The 23955-nt window shown below is 44.8% G+C and overlaps 1 protein-coding gene across 2 annotated transcripts in view; it reads left to right on the top strand.

Annotated features, from left to right (window-relative positions):
- The first annotated feature begins 487 nt into the window (after positions 1–487).
- UVRAG (UV radiation resistance associated) overlaps positions 488–23955 on the top strand; it is a 150601-nt gene continuing 127133 nt past the window's right edge. The window contains exons 1-6 of one of the 2 annotated variants that reach the window (XM_081909814.1): positions 488–808; positions 10714–10831; positions 13970–14004; positions 15190–15351; positions 16357–16431; positions 18863–18948. In XM_081909814.1, coding sequence (XP_081765940.1) covers positions 731–808; positions 10714–10831; positions 13970–14004; positions 15190–15351; positions 16357–16431; positions 18863–18948 — 554 coding nt within the window. In that variant the 5' untranslated portion in view covers positions 488–730. The remainder of the gene's footprint in view (positions 809–10713; positions 10832–13969; positions 14005–15189; positions 15352–16356; positions 16432–18862; positions 18949–23955) is intronic. The other variant, XM_081909813.1, reaches the window with a different exon arrangement.

Raw genomic sequence — 23955 nt, 5'->3', positions numbered from 1 at the left:
CTTTAAGCAGCAAACAAGTTATTGCCCTAGCGCAATGCATTGTGGGCCATAGCATCCCTAAGGCCTTCCTCATTTGTTGCTATGGAGACGGCCTCCCTGCCCTGCTTTTGTCACGTGACAAAACATAGAGCACGTGACGCATCTTTCCCCGCCCCTCCTATTCCAGCCGCCCCCCCAGTCCGGAACGCCGTTGGCTTAACCGTCTTTCACCACGTACCCCCGTCGTCCTATCGCGAACGGCTTCTTAAGCCTTCGGTCCCGCCCCTTCCCGAGCCCGCCGACCAATGAGGTTCGGGCTCTGACTTCGCGGCTCTCAGGGCTTTTTGACAGAGGCGGCGTTTCCCCCCTTCAAAGCCCCGCATACAAACAGCGGCGACGCGGACGTCGGGTTGGATCGACGTTGCTGCGGACCAATGAGAACGCGGCGTGGCGAGCCGGAGCCCCTCCCCTCCTCCCGCTTGAGCCAATCGGCGGGCGGCGTGCCTCCGTCGGCGTCTTCCCTTCTAGCCCAGCGGTGCGGGGCAGGAACATGGCTCCGTGAGGGAGCGAGCTGTCGGTCTCGGGCGGTTGAGGAGGCCGGTGAGGCGTCGGCGACCGTTCCCCGCCCCCCCCCCGCCGCCGTCGTTAACCCTTCCGTGCCCGACGGTGGCGGCGAGGACCCTGAGGGAGGGGGCTCAATGCGCAGGCGCGAAGGCCGCTCCCGCCGGGACGCCCCCCGCGCCCCGCCAGCATGAGCCAGACCGCCGCCGTCCTCCCCCCGCCGGGCCCGGCCTCCCGCGCCCTGCATGCGGAGCTGCCCTCTCAGCAGGTGGGTCGCCGCCCGGGGTGCGGAGGGAAGAGGGGGGTTGCGTGTCCCGCCCCCCTTCGTGGCATGTGCACCGGGCAGGAAGAGGTTAATGGGCCCCGGTTTGGGGAGAAGGGCTTAGCAGCCTTGCAAGTAAGCTGGCGGAAGAGACTCGCCTGCACGGAAAGCCAAGGCTGGCTGGGCTTCAGTCGGCAGAGCAGGAAAGTCTTCATCCCACGGGTTCAAACCCCGCTTTGGGCAATAGGTTCCTGCATTGCAAGGGTTTGTGGCTAGATGGTCCTCGGGATCCCTTCCTAACTATGCAAATCTAGTGGTCCTAAGTACTAAATTAGGGGTCAGCAAAGGTTTCAGCAGGGGGCCAGTCCGCCGTCCCTCAGACCTTGTGGGGGGCCGGACTATATTTTGAAGAGGAAAAAATGAACGAATTCCTATGCTCCACAAATCACCCAGAGATGCATTTTAAATAAAAGGACACATTCTGCTCATGTAAAAACACGCTGATTCCTGGATGTTCACGGGCTGGATTTAGAAGGAGATTGGGCCTTAGTTTGCTTACCCATGTACAGTGGTACCTCGGGTTACAGACGCTTCAGGTTACAGACGCTTCAGGTTACAGACTCTGCTAACCCAGAAATAGTACCTCGGGTTAAGAACTTTGCTTCAGGCTGAGAACAGAAATCGTGCTTCGGCGGTGCTGCAGCAGCAGGAGGCCCCATTAGCTAAAGTGGTGCTTCAGGTTAAGAACAGTTTCAGGTTGAGTACGGACCTGAACGAATTAAGTACTTAACCTGAGGTACCACTGTACTAAATGGTGTGCAGCCCGTTGGAGATTAGTTTGTAGGATGAAGAAAATAAGGCTGGTATGAATGGAGGCTGCACTTGGACCACGCATTTGTTGATACTGCTTCTGCTAACTTCTTTGCAGTCATAAAAGCCTCCCAGACTGGTTTGCCACAATCAGAAATAAGGCGATTCCTATCCTAAGGCTTGCAATCTAAAAGAACACGAAAAGGAAAGCATTTAGAAGTGGAGGACCAGGGCGGGAAGTAAACGTAAAGTGTTTTCTATGACAAGGGGAGATGAAGCAAATTATATACGAAAACATTGTCTATGTATCCCTCCCACCCCAGCTTCTGAAACATTGGGCAAAAAATAGGGGAAGGGTGTAGCCTGCTAGTAGAACATCTGGTTTGCGTGCAGAAGTACCCAGTTTAAACCCATGGCAGAGCTGCTGCCAGACAATGTGGACTTGTTGTTGTTGTTTAGTCGTTTAGTCGTGTCCGACTCTTTGTGACCCCGTACACAACTAGATGGACCCAATGGTCTGACTTGGTATGAGGAAGCTTCCTATTTTCATGTAGGGCTTCTTTATTATTGAATACCTTAAGGAGGTATTTAGCCTCTCAATAGGTGGTTTGTTATGAAAATGACATTTGTTTGGATGATGCATATTCTTTTACCATCTTCAAGTGGCACATTTTTTTCTTAACCAAAATTACCTGATTATAAAGGAAATGAGAGGAGAGCCATTTTTCCTCCCTTTACACTAACATTCTTCCTCCTCCCTCTTGTTTACTTGACGGATGTTTTTGTGAAGATCTTGTTGATGTGACTTGTGTGGTGCTGTGAAGCTTGTTTGGAAAGGGACAGGAGCTTAAGCAAATCTGCAGTTCTTCTGTTTGTTGGCTTACCTAAATATAGCATAGTGTGTTTGTAGCTTCAAAGCTCAGCTACTGTCAGCTATCTTTTTGAAGTTCTGCTTCAATCAGTGGTGGAAGGGCTCGGTGATCAGTGCAGTTTCTCAACACCGTCCTCTTGACATGTATTCAGCTGGCAGACTAAAGATATCTTTTTTCCATTCTGTTGTTTGGAACATGCTTTGTGAAATAGAATCTGCCACTTGGTGCCTTCATGCACGCTTTGAGAATGCATGTGTTCCATTAAAAGTTTGCCAAGAGATGAAGTAGATACTGGTCAACTTACTCTGTGATTGATCCCGCTTTCCTCCCTTACCTACTCCACAGTTGCAAGGATTTCATTTAAAGCTTGGGTGAGGAACCTGTTTCTCTCTAGGTTTTCTGGATACCAGTGTCTTTCAGCCCTGGCCAGTGTTACATTGGTAAGGAGTGATGGAAGTTGCAGTCCAGTAACATCTGAAGGGCCCTGAGTTCCCTATCCCTGATTTAAAGGATTAGGCAGAGTCTCTGTTTTAAAGTCTAGTAAGTCAGGTATGGGGATGCAGGTGGTGCTGTGGGTTAAACCATAGAGCCTAGGATTTGCCGATCAGAAGGTCTGCAGTTCGAATCCCTGCGACGGGGTGAGCTCCCGTTGCTCGGTCCCTGCTCCTGCCAACCTGGCAGTTCGAAACCACATCAAAGTGCAAGTAGATAAATAGGGACCGCTCCGGTGGGAAGATAAACGGCGTTTCCGTGTGCTGCTCTGGTTCGCCAGAAGCGGCTTAGTCATGCTGGCCACATGACCCGGAAGCTGTCTGCAGACAAACTCCGGCTCCCTCGGCCTATAGAGCGAGATGAGCGCGCAACCCCAGAGTCGGTCACTACTGGACCTAATGGTCAGGGGTCCCTTTACCTTTACTTTTAAGTCAGGTGTACGTTAGCTGCTTGAGTTTTGCTTTCAGATGCAACACCTCTAGTATCTCCCTGCCTATTGCTTATTATTTATGAGCTCTATTTCTGTGGCAATCGGTTGTTGGCATCCATCTGTCTCGAGTGACAATGGAGTGCGCCTCTGGGGGTGAAACCATCAAAGCAGCACCAAAGTTAGTTCCCTGGGGTGCAAGCCTGGGCAGTATGTATGGAGGTCCTGGGCTGCCCAGATGACAAAGCCTACCTTGCTGATGTGGTCCAGAGCAGAGCAAGACGTCTGGCATCAGCAAAACGTTGGGCCTCCTTCTGGCGCCATCCAGCTGTCTTAGAGGCTTCACTCTGGATTTGTGTAGGGTTTACTCCTTAGCCTTTCCTTCTCCTGAAGATAACCTGCAAGGCACCTAGCAGAGGATTAGGATAGTAGTTTTCCTTCTAGATAAGCTACCTTCCCAGGTTGACGAACCCCAGCTGCCCCTCACTTCATTCTGCAGTGTGTGCAGAAACCACCTTCTTCACCCACCATTGGTTTTGTCTGCTCAGTTTGTTGGAGCCTGTGCAGGGGAAGTCCCAAACTCACTGAAAGTTTGAGACCCATTGGCTTACCCTCACTTGGTTTAGCGGGCCAGTCAAAGCCGTTTCTTGGGTGTGGCCACTGTCACATGCTGGCAGCTTCTAGGAGCCACAGGTGAGAGCTGAGTGCTGGGTGGGGACCAAAGGTGGACAAGCCACCCCAGAAGGAGCCGAACATGACCCCCACCAGTGGCACTACCCCTCCCTTAACACCCCACTCAATAGCTGCTTGGTTAATACCGTATCTAGTTCTAACGATTAAGAACAAGCTGGAATTTCTGAGGCAGGAAATAGTTATAAACAGCATAAGGAATTGAGAATAACATAACGTTCCCCAATTAGCCATTAGCATATTAACCTTGATGCTCACTTGGATTACATTTTGTTTACACTGCCAAGCAACAAACATTATTATAAGCAGTGAAGCATTAGATGTGTCTTTATATTAAAATGAATGTGAACTTCTGAATCTTAAGAGGTAATGAGGTTCTTACAAATCTTTGTTTTCCTATTGGCTGTGACTAGGGAGCCTAGTGGAACAAATCATCCCTATAGCTGCAATTCCCCTTGGAAGGATTTCAGTAAAAATGTTGGGAGCAGTCACGCTGCTGTCAGTTGATCTCTCAGAAGTTGCAGAGCTGCTTTCGGATGCTTGTTTGACAGATGTCATGCATTTCTACTTAAAAACAACCCATTCCACGGTTGCTTTCTCTTAGTTCTGGTTGAAGTGATCACAAGTCTTTGCCATCAAATGTAGTTTGAGCACGGTTTGTTCACACATTCATCTTCACTTGTGGTAGCCATGCTATAATCAGCCAGCCCATGCTAACTTGGTTCTGAGAACGCTTAAGACTCCTAAAGTTTATGCTCTGCTGTACAAACTGAACACAAGTACTTATACAGTGATTGCAGCACCACTATACTGCACACAACACTGAGATATGCTGACTTCAAAGGCAGATACAACAGTGTAAATATACAACAGTGTAAATATTTGAGATCTCCATCAGCTGCAACTATGGACCGTGAGTAGTTCTTGCACTCAAGCAAGTTAGCTTTCTGCACTGCCTCAACATTTCAAACTGATATCTGAAAGGGAAAGTGTTGCCTGTTATGTAAAACCCAGTACAGGTAATGGGAAAGAGAATACTGCTTGCATTAGAGCTACTTACCTTTGGTTTTTGGTTTTTTCCCCAGTTGTGGGTGGAACATGGTTTCTTGCATGTGGCAATGGATTTCATGTCCTGAGTATCTGTGGGGGTTACATGACTGTCTATTATAGAACTAGACATCTCTAAATTGATGTAGGCATAACTTTTGTGATTTTCTGCAGATATTGTTGTGGCTATTCAAGGATTGCAAAATCCTTTGGCATAGGCGTTCTATTCTTGGGGTCAGCAGGTTGGAGCAGGGAACTGTGATTGTCTGCTTAACATGGTAGTTAGGGTTTTTTATTTCTTTGTTGTTTTTTAAGAAGCCCATTCGTTTTAAAATAGGGTAGAACTTTTACCTGTTAAGTCCTCCTTTTTGTCTGGTGCTTGTTGGATAACAAGACTTTCAAGATGTCATGTTGAAAGTGTTGGTGTACATGGAAGAATATAGTAAACTTTGCATTCTTGTATCTAGGGAGCTTTCATATCCCTTTATTTTTTCTGTTAACAGGAAATGAGATTTCATTCTAAATGCCTTCTGCTTGGCTGGAAATCGGCCAGTTGACTTACTTAACTTTTGAGTCCTGTAAATTTCTTCAAGCCATTAGCAGGTTTTGGACCAGAGGAGGTTTGTTTAAAAACCTAGCTTGTAGCTATGCCTGGATAGCTATGCACGTTGATAGTTGTTTCAAACCTCACAATACCATATCCAGACTTGTTTTGTTTTCTGGTGTTTGTGAGGACAGCTGTCAAACTACATTGTAGGCCACAGAGAAAATTGTGTGGTTTAGCATCTGGGCAAGGGACTGTTTTTGACACAGGAAGGTGTGGGAGGCTTTTGGAATCTGTGGGATATATGAATAAACTCGTAGCTTTCTGCTAAAGCAGCTTTCCTAATTTTTCTATGAGTAGAAAGTAGGTATGACGTCCATACATACCACTTTCACTTCCCTGCTAAGGTCTTTGCTTTAACTCTGCCAGATGGGCGGGGTACAAATAATAAATTATTATTATTATTATTAACTTCACTAATATTTGCATGTGGAAAATATGCAGCACAATCCTAGGCATGCTTCTACTGAAGTAGGCCCCACTCATTTAGGGTTGCATTTTGGAATAGTTCCTGCAACTTGGAGTTAGCATTTTTTTGAAAGCAAAAAGTGGACATTGCCGCCTTTCTGGGGAGAGGGTTCTGGCATTCCTATTTTAGAATTGCAGCATCTTCTGCGAGTTGAACTTTCCTGCCAGTTGGGGCTTATTTGTACTTCTGTTCCTCTGGTCTGTTAAGATCCCTGGGATCTTGAAAGAAATAGTTGGGGCCGTGTTAGAAACTCAGATACATCAGCTAGGTGCCAAATACCTCCTTAAGCCAGGGTTACAGTTGCCAAAATGGAATGCTTAGTTGCCATTTTGGGGCCAGACAGCTCGAAAGTTGTATTTTTCAATTCGACTTTTTAGTGCCCAAAATTCATTCTGATTGTGCAGATGAAATATAATGGATAGAATTCTGCAGGATGTGCTGCTAGTGTGTGAAAACAGTCAAGAACCATGCACCTTCATATGGTGGAGACATCAGGTGCCACCTGGCACCTGGGCATCTTCACTTGGTTGCAAGTTGCCGATAAAAGGTAAAGGTAAAGGACCCCTGACAGTTAAGTCCAGTCGGAAACGACTCTGGGGTTGCGGTGCTCATCTCGCTTTACTGGCCAAGGGAGCCGACGTTTGTCCTGTCCTCAGACAGTTTTTCCAGGTCATGTGGCCAGCACAACTAAGCTGCTTCTGGCGAACCAGAGCAATGCACGGAAACGCTGTTTACCTTCCCGCCAGAGTGGTACCTATTTATCTACTTGCACTTTGACGTGCTTTTGAACTGCTAGGTTGGCAGGAACTGGGACCGAACAAGGGGAGCTCACCCTGTCGCGGGGATTCGAACCACCGACCTTCTGATCTGCAAGCCCAAAAAGGCTCAGTGGTTTAGACCACAGCACCACCCGCATCACAAGTTGCCAATAGGTAAAGGTAAAAGGACTCCTGACCATTAGGTCCAGTCGTGACCGACTCTGGGGTTGCGGCGCTCATCTCGCTTTATCGGCCGAGGGAGCCAGCGTACAGCTTCCGGGTCATGTGGCCAGCAGGACTAAGCTGCTTCTGGCGAACCAGAGCAGCACACGGAAACGCCGTTTACCTTCCAGCCAGAGCGGTACCTATTTATATACTTGCACTTTGACGTGCTTTCAAATTGCTAGGCTGGCAGGAGCAGGGACCGAACAACGGGAGCTCACCCCGTTGCGGGGATTCAAACCGCTGACCTTCTTATCGGCAAGTCCTAGGCTCTGTGGTTTAACCCACAGCGCCACTCGTGTCCCTCAAGTTGCCGATAGTCAGGTGCAAAATCCCCCTAGCAAATTCTGAATGCTGAGTCGGAGTGGACTTTGCCGGTTTCCTTACTTCTTTCTCCAGGGGAGAAAGCGAATGCTCCAACATGACTCTGATACTGCAGCAGTCAACACATTTGACACTAGTATGAGGCTTCTGGTCTAGCACAATTCATGAGGAAAAATGAATAGAAGGAGTTGGCTACTATGATGAGAACTTTGATTGTTAATTGACCCGAAATGTACTGCACTTTTATCAGCAAACACCTATACAAAGTAACACTTACAGTTTTTCAAAGCTGCATTATAAACTTTCACTTACCTCTACAAAGCCACGAAGAAAGTTTAGCAAGAATGTTTAGTGGCACGATAATAAGTCTCATTTAAACTAAAGCTATTTTCAGTTGGTCTAGACAGTTGTCCTTAATTCCAGGAAATAAGTTCTGCAACTCTGCAGGATTAAGTGGTAAAACTGGGTGGCATGATTTTTGTCTTATGTAGTAACTACGAAGACATTTTGGCACAACATAAAAGCACGAGAGAGAGAGCTTAACATTGTGGCCCAGGAATTCTTTGTGATTGCAATGGGGAAACCTCTGTGCCTTTAGGAATGGGGACCCTGTGTGCCAGTGAGAAGCAGGTTCCCTGGTCTGTCTACCCTCCCTCCTTTCAGATCGTGTTTAATCAATTCAATTCAAAATCTTTTATTAGGCATAGCACACCACACATAAATAACATAATACAATATAATATAAAATAATAATACAACGCAACATCGTGTTTAATCAAGAGGTGCCGGGTTGAGCTTAGCTGTCAGTCATAACCTTCAGCAACCTGGGTACCAGTTGGTGTACTGTACTTCTGCATGCTTGAATCCCTAGAAGATCTAAATATTCAAATTGTGTTGCCTTAAAAGTTGAGGGGTTGGAAACTTGTTTTTGACAACTTAAAAAAACTTTTTTGAACAGTGATTGAGGTCTTCAAACAAGCAAGGAGGTAGGCTGTAGTAGTGCTGTCCAGGCTTTGTGGGTAAATCTGCTCTATAATTCTCATGTCCAAACCTTCTATAACTGATTTAGAAAAATCACACAAAGAGATTAAGGTTAAAATACCAAATTCTCAGCATGCACTGTACATTAGAAATATTCTAATAGGCAATAAAATTAATCAGGAGTATGAAGCATAATGAAATTAATACACGCAAAGAAGGCCCAGTTGAGTATATTAATATCCATGGCAACACTGGCTAATTCGTTTTTCTTCAGATGCAATCATATTTTGCACATCAAACAGAAGACAGGATAGATAATGTTCCATAATAATTGCAGCTAAACCATGCTGTACTACTTAGCCATTTGATAACCACAATTTGTGCCCTGTAGAATTTCACCATGTGTTGTTCCAGTCAGACTTCCGATTCAGGCTCATTGCATGGTGCTAGTTGTCAGAGTGGTAGGGAAAGCTTCTCAACCAGTAACTTGGGCAGCTTAAAGATGTCAGTCTGTGATATGGTGTTAGTCATGGATCAATTGCAGACTCAGATATTCTCCAGGCTTCCACTTGTCCGGCATCCGCATCCATCCAGTGCAGAAAGAGTTTTTTGTATTGATAGCCTCTGCATTTTCCAGATGATGGAACATTGTGTTTACTACGGCTGAATTACAAAGAAAGCGCTCCGTCTTAACTTTTCAGCTTCAGGTCCTCATAGCCTGCCAAATGGTGACTCTAGTGTAATATGAACAATACAGGGGAAATGCCTGGAAGAATCTGATACTTCAAGGCACAAATTGCCAAAGAAGATACCCCAGAAGCTTCTCCAGCACTTATTTTGTAAGCCTATATGTTGCTTCTGGAATCCTCTTCATGAGATTATAGGAGTTCTGAGTTCACCCTCTACAAATCGTACACCCCACCAGCTCTCTGAAACTGGGTAATCCCCCTTCTGTTATTCTGGAACACTTAGTTGAAACCTGGTGGTGGAAAGTGAGGACACAGTAGTTCAGGAAATGGTTTGAGGAAGTGGCAACCCCTGAAAGGAGAGCCTTGAAGCATAGGTAGGGGATAAGCTTGAGGGGCTGAAAGGGTTTGCACTGCTTATGTGAGGCTCCTCCAGGCAAAAGTCAAAAGATAAACGGGACTCTGTTACTTGTAGGTCACCAGTTGAGCGCAGCCATATTTAGACAATGGCCGGAGACCACAGAGAGAAAAGGCATTCCTATCCATATTGTGCTTCTCATTTGTGTGCAGCGTCTTTCAGATCATACCAGGTGTGCAGGGATGTGTGTGGAATACTAATCTTTTCTTACCCCTGTGGAAAGTAACACAACAGCTGAAGGAGGTAGGGGAAAGTGACTGTGGTACAGTGCTGTTGAAAAAAGCTGTTAATTCCTCTTAGGGCTCAACCAGACTTCCTTCTCTGCTGTGTTTCTAGGCACAAGTCCAAGTGGGATTTTTTGTTGTTGTTCTCCCGGTGCTTTCTCTGGGAAAACCCGTGTTATACCGCTGATTCAGAGCAAACGGCATTCAAATTTTCCATGGACTGCCATTAGCATGGTAAAGCACGGAGTTTTCCTGGGAAGGACGGTGCAAATGAAAGTCTGGATGAGCCTCTACTCTGCAACATCCTGGTGGTTCCGTCCTTGTATACATAGAAAACAGAGACAAAATAGTTCTTCTGCTCTTTGGCTTACTTTCAGCTTCAGTGTTGGTTTGTGAGATCCACCCAGGGGTGGCTAATGTTTTCAGTAAATGTGCAGCAAGTCAAGTCCACTGGGGCTGAGAGTGCTGCTCTGATAATTGGCACAATGCTCTAGTCTAGGGTTAGCCAGTGTGGTGCCCTTCTGATGTTGCCTCACTCCAACTCGCATCATTCCTGGCCCTGATAAGGAATGTTTGGCAACAGTTGGGTATGGTTGGTGGCACTCTTGAGGAACCTTAAGAAATTTGAAAACCTGTGAGAAGTTGAAATCCTGTGCTTCAGTACTTTAAGGGAAAATTAGGGATCAAAGAGGTGTATGGTGCTGTGAAACATGCTGAAGTCAGGAGAATATTGGATTAAATATTGGATTAAAATGCAGTTTTTACATGTTGAATGAATTATGTAACGAAGACTGTCCTAAATTTGTTATGATGTATGTTGTGCATTTTCATCATCATGCTTATGTTGCCACTTCCATTCTTAAAAATTTGTTAATGTATCTTTGCAGCGGCGTCTTCGTCACCTGCGGAACATAGCAGCACGGAACATTGTTAATAGGAATGGCTATCGTCTCCTGGACACCTACTTCACTCTTCACTTGTGTAATAATGCAAAGATATGTAAAGGTACATGTAAGCCAATTCCCATTATTTTATCTCTCTCTCTTTTTGTCCTTATATGATCTAATCACAGTTTTCCAAACTCTTCATGTTGGTGGCGCACTTTTTAGACATGCATCATTTCGCAACAGTAATTTAGTTTTACTAACAAGCCGGAGGTTAAACTAGCTCCTTATAAGAGCGTTCGCATGACACACCTACACACTGCAGCCGATGTGCTAACGTGTCGTGACACACAGTTTGGAAAGCTCTGCTCTAGGTTAATGCTTAGGCTGAAACTAGATAGCATGGTAATGTCTGCTGCTGCAAATCAGTTCACGTGACATGATTGCAGCATGAATTGCACCTTGCAAAGGGCAAGCAAGGAAGTAAAAAAGGGAAAACCACAGTAGGAAAACAATACTTTGTCCATCACAGGCTGGGGAGAACAGGAGAAGGATGTTTGGGGTGGCTGGTTTCAGCATCTCTCGTTCCTTATCTCTTGTTCAGTTTTGGCTTGACATTTATGGACCACCCAGTGACTTCTTGGCAGAGCTAGTGTTTGAATCTTGGTCTCACAAGGCCAAATCTGATTCAAAGAAGGAGGGAAAATAAGTCTCGCTATGTGTGTGTATGTGTTCCTAGGGAGTTGACGCTGTCTGGGCTTGAGAAAGTATAGGAAGTGTTGAATCCTGATCAGTGAAGTTTTAGACTTTCCTAATCTTTGAACGAGAAACTTTTTTAAAACTGAAATCCTTCAGATTCTGCTCTGATTGAATTCTGTACTTTGCAAACCAAGTCCGCTTTACTAATCCCCAAGAAACCTTATAGCTTGATCGCTCTCAGTAGTAGCTACAAAAGGATTAACAGATGCCCATATACCGCTTAGTGTACGATGTCTTTGGGTGTTTACATCTCCTGTTTCTGTGGTCTGATCTCCTTGCCTCTGTATACTGGCAAGTAGATGAAAGTTCATCAAGCTGTTGCAGGCAGCTGCAATTCATTCGCTTTCCTGGCTGCTGTGGACACAAAGAATTTATGCTGTGCCACCCCTGTGCCTCTGACCTGTCCCCAGACTCTGCCCAGTCTTTCTTAATATTTTTCTGAGGTGCTTATCTCCATGGTAGCTAAGCTTTCAACTACCTTTAAGAATCCAGAATATGACCTCAGTGCTTGTGTTCATAGTCTTTGCTGCTGGATACTATGGCAGGATTGAGGACTAAGTACCGTATTTTTCACCCCATAGGATGCACCGGCCCATAGGACACACCTAGTTTTTTGGGGGGGAAATAAAAAAATATTATTCCCTCCCCCAGGTGCGGGGCTGGGGCGGGGGAAGCCCGAGCTTCCCCCGCCCCCAGAACAGGCTGCTATCCGCTATCCGGCTAGCGGAGAGCTGCGCGAAGCCGGAAGCTTGGGGCGTGCTGAGCTCAAACTCAAACTTCTGGGTGCAGGCAAGCTCTCCGCTAGCTTCCTGAAGCCTGGAGAACGAGAGGGGTTGGTGCGCACCGACCCCTCTCGCTCTCCAGGCTTCAGCGAAAGCCTGCATTCACCCCATAGGACGCGCACACATTTCCCCTTCCTTTTTGGAGGGGGGAAAGTGCGTCCTATAGGGCGAAAAATACGGTATTCCCACTCACACCAGCTCTCACACTGAAGAACTGAAAGCTAAGAGACTGGAGCTGCTGAGGCAGTAACCCTAGCAGTTTGTCCTTTTAAAGAGACTCTTCCTGAACAACCTTTTCAATTCAGGGTGGAGGAGCTATTTTTTTCAAAGTCTCAAAAACGATACTGAAGTGAAGCTAGGAAATCATTCCAGGGGCTGTTCCTCTTGGAATGCTTACTTTTAAACAGTATTTGTAGAATATGTTGCAATGTCATTGTTTGACATTTTGGATAAATTTGATCCCCACCTCCTAAAATAAAATAATGTAGCATGCTTATATTTGGAGCTGAAAAGATTCAGTTTCTGCACATGGAAAATGTAAATGTTTTGCTCAGAAAAAGTAGAAACTGTGTACGTTTCGCATAGTAGTGTCAGGCTCACTTGTTTCATTATAAACTCCCATTTTTATATTTATTTTTGCAGATTTTCCCATCCCCCCAAGTAGGCATGTGGTAAAATAGTATGGTGTAGAGTGTTGGACCTGAAAGATCATATCTTGGCTATGCACTCACTCTTAACTTCTGGTTCCTTAGAGAACAATCCTATGCTGCTCGTTACAATGGCTTTATATTACCTCCAGCATTGGAGACAGTATGCTCCTGAATACATAGCTGGCATGCACAAGCGGGAGACATCTGTTGCCCTTTTTCGTGGCCACTGTGAGAACAGAATGCTGGACTAGAGAGGCCTCTGGTCTCATTTAGCAGAACTGCCCTTATCCATATTTACTCTTAACACAGTCCCACCGTGTTAAATGGGCATTTCTCCTAGGTAAATGTGTGTAGATTTGCAGGTTTAATCTGTTTCCTCACATTAAAAAAAAGAATGGGCCAAAAGCGTGTAGGGGTTTTTGTTCCTAGCAGCCAAATAATTTTAGCTTGAACTAACGTCTGGCTGAAGCAAATGAACATTCTTCTTTGAGGCACTGCCTGCCTTCTGGAATAAAAGCCAAGCAACTGTTCTGCAGTAGTATTTAAGTTTGCAGTTCAGTAGACCTAGAATGAACCTAATTCCAGTGCTCTGTGCATGCATGTCTATTTTTTTAAATATTTTAAACCTTGGCATTTTCAGCTCCTGAAATATATTTGTAAAAGCGGACTCTCACTTAGGCTTCTAGTGCCCCCTTTCACATCCACATTGAATCCTGCAGGTTTGTCTGTTTACACTGCGTTCAGCCTGCCATTTCCTTTCGCTTTTTGGTGCCGTGATGGATTTTCTGGCCGCCTGTGATTCCCATTCCCCTGGCACCATGTTTCCCCTGGCACCACGTTCCCCTTCTTCATAGTCAGGGCAGCTTATTTTCCATAAGGGTCATTCATTATTATTTTGAACGAATCCTTATCAAGTTTCTCCCTAGAATAAAATATATTTTTTTGGTATGTGAGTTACCTTTCATACAAATGTAAAAATCTTTTTCCATAGCATTAGTATCTGCTCTGTATCCCAGACCTGCACAGTCTGACCTCTAATGCTCTCTTTAATTTTGTTTCCTTTTCTAGAATTTTATAAGAGTGAAGTGATAAAGAATTCTCTGGTAAGTTGCCTTCACTGTGAGGCTTCAGCAAAGTTCCAGATTAATCTTTTCTCCAAAATGTCTAGATATTTGAGTGAAACATTGTTCAAACTGTCTCAATGTTTCCACTTGGCATTATGTGCAAGTTGGCAAGCTATGTGAGTCGCTGCGTTAAACCGGAGACTGGCATTAGTTTTTTTAGGGCAGCTGAACGAGGCTTTGTTTCGTGTCATGTAAACACAGAGCTGCTTCTGGTCAGAGTTTAAAACACTGTTCAAATTTGCAATAAATGTTTGGTGACTGTGCATGCTGCAAGGAGTGATCTTCTGGCAATCTCTTCTCTTAGCTGGCCTTAGATTTTCCTTTATAGCATGAATATCAGTAATGTCAAAGGATTGATAGGCCCTGTTCACCAATTGGAGTGTGCCACCAAGAGTGGGGAACCCAGGATCCTGCCTACCTGCCAATCACATTCAATTCACCACCTTGGGTTACGAACGCTGTGGGTTGCACGTTTTCGGGTTGCGGACCGCACCAAACCCGGAAGTACCAGAACAGGTTACTTCCGGGTTTCGGCGCTCGCGCACAAACACAAAATGACGTCACGTGCATGCGCAGAAGACCAAATCACGTCATGCATGTGCGCAGAGGGTTGTGAACACTGCGTGTTGCGAATGTGCCTCCCACGCGGATCAGGTTCACAACCCGAGGTGTGACTTTATTCAGGAAAAAACCAAAACAAACACAAAATAGGCTCCAGAGAAGAAAAGCAAACACACACACACACACACACACACAAAGAGAGAGAGAGTGTTCCCGTCCTCCTTTTCCTGGGGTTGTTTGTTGCTGCCTTCCCTTTCCCTCCCCTGCCCATCTGTTCCCTCCTCTTCAGCCACCTTAATCTGTTTCTTTCAGAGCATTTTCCCTCCCAGTTCGCTTTCTGCTCTAGGGCCTATCTTACTGTAGAAAACTAGAGAGTTGTGTGTGTGTGTGGAGTGCATAAACTTCATGGGCATTGGAAACTTTCATAGGCACCATTGCCTGGCTGTGTTGGGGCTGCTAGATAGAGCACATTCTTTTAAAAGCATTGGACTAAATGAATCAACGGTCTGTCTGTATTGGTATAAGGCAGCTTAATGCATGGTCAGGTAAAACCTTGAACATTTTCAGTATACTGTAGCTGTCTCTCTCGTTTCTCAACAACAGAATCCAACATGGCGAAGTCTTGACTTTGGTCTTATGCCCGATCGCCTTGATACGTCCGTTTCCTGCTTTGTGGTGAGGATATGGGGTGGCAAGAATGACACCCATCAGCTGCTGATAGAGTGGAAGGTCAATCTCGATGGACTCAGATATGTGGGCCAGCAGGTACAATAAAAACATGCTGCTTTTAGCATGGGTTGGCTAGTTAGAGGAAGTTTCAGCAGACATGTCTTCTTGTTGGGCTATCTCAACAGATCTCTTTTAAGTATCATTTTAAGGACAAAGTTAGTAAATGCTGGACAAAATTGTAATGGGACAGTGGGATTCTGTTGCTCATCTTGACAACTGACCCTCCACACTGGTGAGTGGTCGACTACTCATGGTTCAGTAATTTTACACTTTCCCGGGTTTCAAAAGAATAGCCTTCATGTTTACTGCAGTGTTTTGTATCTTCTTCTTTTTTTAAAAAAAGAATAATACTTTATTTAGAATTCAACAATAACAAAGGGAAAAAAACACAGTAACTGATACATCAATTCATTACAATTAACCAATTTTAATAATATATAAATAGTAATAGAAAAATTAGAACAACATCACTTTTAACTTACTGAAGTTTTCATATTACACTTTAATCTCTTTATCTCTTTCTTAACAAATCAAAACGAGAAAGACCAAGAAAGGAGGCACAAAAAAGAAAAAAAGAGGAAGAAGAAGGGGGAAAGGGAGTAAAGGAAAAAAGAAAACATAGTAGAAATAATAACATAATGAGTCTAATCGGAAGTCAAATGTGCTTATTTTGTTTCATTTTGTATCTTCTTTTGAGACTAACCTTTTTAGTTTTGTTTTTTGCATTTAGCTTTTGTAGGCTCGTACCCAGTAGGCTCATACCCAGGAAAACTTAGGCTGCATTTCTTATTTCTTTTTAGTCTTTTAAGTTGCCACAATACTTGCTTTTATGTTTGCATTTTGTGACATTTGGTTCGGGAAGTGAATGCCTGGGACCATATTCCACATTCCTCTCCTCTGTTGGGCAGATGGTGACCTTGGATAATTGAAGGAAGTCTGTATACTGATTATTCCTGTAATGAATGTTGCCTTAACTGGTAGAAGAACTAATGAAATTCAAAATCAAGTTCACTGAATCTATGGCACTGTTTTAATTAACAGATACATGCTCGTAGCCCCAATGAAATTATTTTTGGGCTGAACGATGGCTATTATGGAGCCTCATATGAACAAAAGGTAAGGATACATATATTGTATATGTCATTAGTGTTGTATATAGGCTTCAATTTTTCACATGGGAGCTACAGGTAAGCCACAGATTGGAACCTACATAGTAATCCCTCTAGGGACGACCACCTCAGTTACCATTAAAAAATAAGTCTGGTGGTTTGGTATGAATAAAACAGCAGCCTCTCTGGGTGACAGCTCAAAGAGCTGAATACCGTATTGGCCTGAATATAAGCCTCATTTTCCCCCCAAATTCCGACTGAAAAGTTAAAGTGCGGCTTAAATTCGCGACCTTACAAAAACTGGCTTTTACAATATCGCTGCTGAAACAGACATACGGTAAAACGGAACAGGTGTGAGTGCCTGCAGAATTTTAAGGGAGCGGCTTATATTCAGGTATTGTCTTTTTTTCTCCCCCCCCCCCCTTTGAATTTTAAAGGAATTTTAAAGGCTTATATTTGGGCCAATATGGTATTTCTTACAATTATGTGTGACGGCTACTTGATAGAAGTTTCAGGCCTTTCTACCTGAGATGTGGATCTTGCCAAACTCACCCAATCAGTTTACGAAGGCAGGGTTAGCATAATGCGCTGTATTCACAGCTCGCCGGGGAGATAATTTTGATCTATTTTACCTTTTGGAAGATCATGGGTTTCAAACAGTTTTGTTGAGCTGCTTTTAATCAAAAGTGGAATTTGGAGACTTCCTACAGCTACTAATTAAATGAATGGGTGTGTATGGGTGTACTTGCTCATTACATTTGGAACCTGAAGGGGAACGCCAAAGGCCCATGTTAAGATCTGTGGAAATTGTGCACATAGAAGCATTTCCAGTTTGTGGAGCACACAACTTCCAGTTCAAAATGCAGCTACAATCCTTAGACAAGCTGTTCTTATTTTATAGCTTATGTAAAATAAGCTGTAGGAATAAAAAAAGAAGATGTAGGGCTGAGTGAGTTGGTATGAGCCTCATCCATACCGTAATTTTTGCTCTATAAGACACACTTTTCCCCTCCTAAAAAGTAAGGGGAAATGTGTGTGTGTCCTATAGAGCGAATGCAGGCGGGAGGGTCTGCTCAGCGCTCCCTTTAAAGAGCGCACAGAAAAGCCCCCAAGAGCCGCACACACACTCTGTGCGCCCCTTAAAGGGAGTGCGGCTCTTGGGGGAGCCTTAGCCATGCACAGCCTCTTGCAGGCAGGGGATGAAGGCTCCCCTTGCCCGGGAGAGGCTGCGCGCAGCCAAGCAAAAAGCCAGGACAGCCAGTGGGATCGCAGGGATCCCGCTGGCTGTCCTGGCTTCTTGTTTAGCCACCTGCAGCCTCCACAGCCGGGAGAGGCTACGCGCGGCTAAACAAGAAGCCAGGACAGCCAGCGGGAGCGCTGTGCAGCACTCCCTCTAGCCTTCATCCCGCTGCCCTGCGGAGGCTTCGCACGGCTATCCCTGGCTTTTGCGGGAGATGGGGGAAGGGACAGAGCGCGCGGCTCTGTCCCTTCCCCCACCTCCCAGAAAAGCCCCCAAGAGCCGCGCTCCCTTTAAAGAGCGCACGGCTCTTGCGGGAGGTGGGGGGAAAGCCAGTAGGCTTGCTTTCACTGAAGCCAGGAGGGCAAGAGGAATCGGTGCGCACCAATCCCGCTTGCTCTCCTGGCTTCAGGGATAGCCCCGCAAGGCCTCCTGAGCGAAGATGGGGGAGCGCTCCCTCTTAGCTCAGGATGCTTTGCGTTGCTTGTTTATTTCTTGTTTTGCTCCCCTAAAAACTAGGTGCGTCTTATGGTCTGGTGCGTCTAATAGAGCAAAAAATACGGTAACTGAGAAAAAAAAAGTTGTATGATAAAGCTTGGAGCATTTTCAACAGCCTTATTTTATTATTGGATGTGTGATTCCCCTTCAAAGTGGTCCCTATCTTGTACTGAATAAGGGTGTAGCCTTCTGGCTCAGCAGCATGTGTGGATTTTTTCAGAAGCAGTGAGCAGTTGGGCTTTTGAGAGAGTCCTCTGCTATTGACTCCTTCATTTATGCCCTACCATTCCCAAGCGCTTTCTTCTCTGGTGGGAAAATACTTGCGGCGGGGGGAGGGGGGCAGGAATTACACCATTGCATATATTGATCAGCTAAGCAGATTAAAAAGGGAAATTCTTTCCGCGCTTTCCTTAGGCAGCATGGGAACTGCTGTTTATACTTAAGCTGCAGATAATTAAATTTTTCCCTTGAACTCCCTTTTTGGCCTGGTGGTGCCTTACAGGGCTCGTTTCAAAGAAGTGTTCTCATTTAGCAACTGAGATAAGCATAAGAGATGGGCAGTCTTAAGTAGATGACTTCAAGATACCTAGATACCCTTGTGGAAGGAAAAAAAAACCAATGTAAAAAGGCCTTTAATAGGGAAATGGGACCTAATTTCAGTGTTATAAAAAGCAATTAATCAGCTACCCTGTTTGCCTTTAAGGGCCTCTCAGGAACCCAGAAGAATAACCTCCTCCAGGTGGATCAGAACTGTGTCCGCAACTCATACGACGTCTTCTCTTTGCTGAGGTAACTCTTTTTAAATCCTGAAATAGAATTGCTGGCACAGATAGTGATATAAAAAGCATCACTGTCAATAGGCTGAACATGCATAGCTTTTCAAGAGGTTTCCCCATCATGTCTATTATTGTGCATATAGCATTGTTGTGAAGACGCCTGGATGGTGATTCTCAACTCCTAGTACATGGTCTTGGAAGTCTAACCTTGATGCTCCATAGGATTACTGCAGACCTGTTCCTTCTACAGTAAATCTTTTAGAGAGTTGTGCTTAGTGGGTGGAGTTAACTGGTGAAGATTTCCGGACTTCCGGGTCGGCGCCATCGCCGAATGGCGGGCTCCCTCCGAGCTCCGGAGGGAGCCTGCTCGGCAGGGGCTGGGTCCTACCGCACCGGCGATGCGGGGACCCGTAAAAACCACGGCCACGGAGGCCGTGGACATGGAGACTCGGCTGGCACCGTTAGCGCCCTCCCGACTCGTGAAGAGCCTTTTTAAAGGCTGTGGATCGGGTGCCGGGGAGGAGCGTGGTGCTTTGAGTCCTCTGCTATCCCTGCCGAGCGCAGCCGCGAGCCATCCGGCGGAGAGCGCTGACTTCTTCTATTGAAAATTTGGACCTAAAAGAAGAACCCGTGAGTAATTGGAATATGGACTAAAAAGAGAGCTAAATTTTTTTAAAAATTGGGAGCGAACGGGGGAGGTGGAAAAAAGGAAGTCAGCCCCCCCCTAAATTGTAGAAGAGTCAAAACAAAGGACTGGATAACTAAGATCGACTGGAACCTTATCTTGCTGAACTAACAACTTCGCGAGGGAAAATTATAAGATTGAGCTGGAGGAGAAAAGTGGAATTTGTATCAAAAAGCAACCCCCCCCCAACCCCTGGAGCGATCCGTGAAAGTGCCTGGAGAAGAGAAACGGAGGTTTTGACAGCTGTCAAGAGCTGTCAAAACGGAATAATAAAACTGAGACTTTGTTATGAGGACTTTGCCGGCTACATTTGCTATAAATTGAAGATAAATTGTTTCAAATAAGGATTTACAAGTTACTTGGACTGGTGGACGTGATCCGGAAGGGAACATTGTTACTGTAATCCATCTAGAGGAGCTGAGGGATATTGCATGTGTTTTCGACGGGAAACATGAACAGTTGAAGGGAACTTTTAATCTCCTGGGAAACTGCAGAAATGGAGCATTATTTTGTCTACAGAGGGTTTTACCCTACCGGGAACAATGGATCTATCTGTTCAAAACTGAAAGGAACATGACGCAATGTTCTGCTTTTGAACAACAAGCCTCTGTAGAGACACTAGAAGCTTTTGGAAAAAGAACATTTCTGCGAGGGAACAGGGAAGTAAAAAGGAAGAGAATGATTGACAAGAACAAGGAAGCAACAAGAATGGGACAGAGTTGGGGTGGGAACATTTGGGATATCCAGATTTGACAAGCTTATGGTTATAAATTTGGAGTTTTTACTCCTGGTTACAAAAATCTGGATAGAAGAAATGGGCCCCTTTTTGATAGACTCCTCCTAAGACTGGACTGACAAGAACAAGGAAACAACAAGAATGGGACAGAACTGGGGTGGGAACATTTGGGATATCCAGATTTGACAAGCTTAGGGATATAAATTTGGAGTTATTACTCCTGGTTATAAAAGTCTGGATAGAGGAAATGGGCCCCTTTTTTGACAGACTTCTTTTAAGATTGGACTGGCAAGAACAAGGAAAGAATAAGAATAGGACAGAATTGGGGTGGGAACATTTGGGATATCCAGATTTGACAAGCTTATGGATATAAATTTGGGGTTTTTACTCCTGGTTATAAAAATCTGGATAGAAGAAATGGGCCCCCTTTTTATTGATAGACCCCTTTTATGATTGGACACGTGCAATTTAAAAAGGCCGGCAAAGGACCAGAGGGATGTGGATTTATTGAAATGTGGGATCTTCAGGAAGAGGTTAGAAGTGGAGGGATAGGAGGAATGCAACAGGGAACGAGGGGAGGGAAATTTGGAATCCAAAGGTTGTAAAACTATTATTTGTTTTTATTTTATTATTATTAGTATTATATTTGAAAGGGGGGAACTCGTGGAAGGGAATAGATCGACCTTAGGGGATGGAAATTTGGATAAATTAAGTTAATGAGGATGAGTGTATTTTGGGAATAAGAATTTGTTGAATTTTATTGTCTTTTTGGAAGATTTGGAACACAAGAGGGGGTGGGGAGGGGAAGTCCTGGATATTGGAAAAAAGTTTATGAATTGGATGTTATTTGTTTTAATTTGGAAAATCTTAATAAAAATTATTAAAAAAAAAAAAAAAAATAACTGGTGAAGATTTCCCCACCACCACCACTGGAAGAAGATGGAAGTGTCATACTAAAACGAACAGTGTGGTGGGGGTGGCATGTGTTAGCACAAGACCAGCTGTGCTTCTCAGATGAATAGTAGCCTTGTCTCCAGTGTTTGCCTGATGTTGTAATGATGCATATTAGTAGCATAATACTCGATTCTTTGCTGCTCTTTCTTTCTTTTGCTCCCCCCCGTATCGAACGATAAGTTCTAGCAAATATAAGTGTTTTAGTTTGGCCATCTCTGCTACCAGTGGCTGCAAGTTCGACACTTCAGTTGCGCACTCTGGGGAGCAGAAATATGGGTTGGAATCTCAAGTGGTACTTAGGTGAGCCTTTGTACTTGAGAGCACTCAGTGAATTTCTGCAAAAAATATATTAAAGGGCCTCTTGTTGGATCACATTATTGGACTACCTAGCAAAGTATTGTCTGCACAGTATTGTTCAGCCTTCGCCAGCCAAATGGGCTCCACATGTTTTGCACTATGATTCCCATCAGCCCCAGCCAGCGTCTGGTAGGAGTTGTAGACCAAAACTTCTGACGGTTGGCAAGGCTGGACCCATAGTAACAGTTTTGAGTCTTTCTCAGCGTTGTTTGCTACATTTTGATGCAAACAGCATAAGGTTCAGAAGACAAATGCAAAGTCCTGCTTCTCAGCAACCCACCCCCAAACCCCCTCCCAAAACAAACACGCAGGTCGTAGGAAGAAGCATCTCTGTCATGGCACTACATGTGAAAATGATGGTGGCTGTATATTCATAGAATCATAGAATAGAATCATAGAATCATAGAGTTGGAAGAGACCACAAGGGCCATCGAGTCCAACCCCCTGCCAAGCAGGAAACACCATCAGAGCACTCCTGGCATATGGTTGTCAAGCCTCTGCTTAAAGACCTCCAAAGAAGGAGACTCCACCACACTCCTTGGCAGCAAATTCCACTGTCAAACAGCTCTTACTGTCAGGAAGTTCTTCCTAATGCTTAGGTGGAATCTTCTTTCTTGTAGTTTGGATCCATTGCTCCGTGTCCGCTTCTCTGGAGCAGCAGAAAACAACCTTTCTCCCTCCTCTATGTGACATCCTTTTATATATTTGAACATGGCTATCATATCACCCCTTAACCTCTTCTTCTCCAGGCTAAACATGCCCAGCTCCCTTAGCCGTTCCTCATAAGGCATCGTTTCCAGGCCTTTGACCATTTTGGTTGCCCTCCTCTGGACACGTTCCAGTTTGTCAGTGTCCTTCTTGGACTGTGGTGCCCAGAACTGGACACAGTACTCCAGGTGAGGTCTGACCAGAGCAGAATACAGTGGCACTATATCAACCACAGGATGGTGTGATACTTAGTTGCTTTAATAGACTCGTAGTTTCCAAGACTTGAGAAATAATCCCACTTGCTTCTGTACTAGTCTGACCTCATCTGGAATGCTATGTCAGGTTCTACATTCCTCATTTTGAGAAATACTTGGATAAGTCTGGATGAGGTCAAAGGAGGGCAATGAAGATGTTTCAGAGAACAAGCCCAAGATTGAAGGAACTTGAGTACAGTGGTACCTTGGTTCTCAAACGGCTTAGTTGATGAACAAATTGGCTCCCAAACACCACGAACCCGGAAGTAAGTGTTCTGGTTTGCGAATGTTTTTCAGAAGCTGAAGGTCTGAAATGGCTTCTGTTTGAGTGCAGGAAGCTCCTGCAGCCAATTTTGAAGCCGAGCCTTGGTTTTAGAACTGCTTTGGGAGTCAAACGGACTTCTGGAATGGATTAAGTTCGAGAACCAAGGTAGCACTGTATGTTAAGCCAGGAAAAGAGAAGACACAGTGAGGACAGATAGCACTTCTCAAATACCAGGTGGCAGAACTAGATCAGTAGGCTTAAGTCACGAGAGAATACATTTTGGTTGGACATTAGGAGAAAGTTACTGATTCTAGGAGCAATTTGAAAATGGGATCATGTACTGGGCAGTGGGGCGTGTCTCTTCTTCATCAAATCTCATGAATCTCTGATTCATGAAAGATTGTACTTGGTGTTAGGTTTCAAAGTGCCCACTGTTTCTACTGATGAACTGCCACTATTAGGGTAACTAGTACCCTGATTGACTGATTGATTGACTGACTGATTGATTGATTGATTGATTGACAGAGTGTACTTATATGCCACTTTTCCACAATGAGGTGTGCTCAAAGTGGCGTACAGCAAACGTTCAAAACATCCAAATACAAATACACGAAATGCAAAGCATGTCAGTATATTCAGAAGTTGCCCAACTGAACATTGCAAGTTCTGTAGGTGTGAATGGATAGACATAACTGAAGTTTGATGGCCTATTAATGAGCATAGTATGTGTTGAACTCTGCTATAGAATATGCTCTGTACTTTGCACACAGCCTTGCTGAACTGCTTGTCCAACTTGCTCAGGCCTTTCTCAACACCTCTCAAATAATGGGTAGCCAACATGGTGTTGTGCACTAAATCCCATCATCCCTGTCCATTGGAATCACCACACTGGATTAACCCTATCTTAAATACTCTTCAGAATTGCTTTGGAGTTCAAAAACTTAAATTTCTATATTGCAGCTCTACCAGAAGGTGTCACTCTTGCCTTGCAAGAATTATTATAGGGCATTTCTCTTCTAATGAATGGGTGGTAGAGCAGAGCTGAACGTTGGCTGTTTTAC

The sequence above is a fragment of the Podarcis melisellensis genome, assembly GCF_964234715.1.
Source record: "Podarcis melisellensis genome assembly, chromosome: 4".
Taxonomy (NCBI): Eukaryota; Metazoa; Chordata; class Lepidosauria; order Squamata; family Lacertidae; genus Podarcis; species Podarcis melisellensis.
This window is presented reverse-complemented; position numbering and strand designations above follow the sequence as displayed.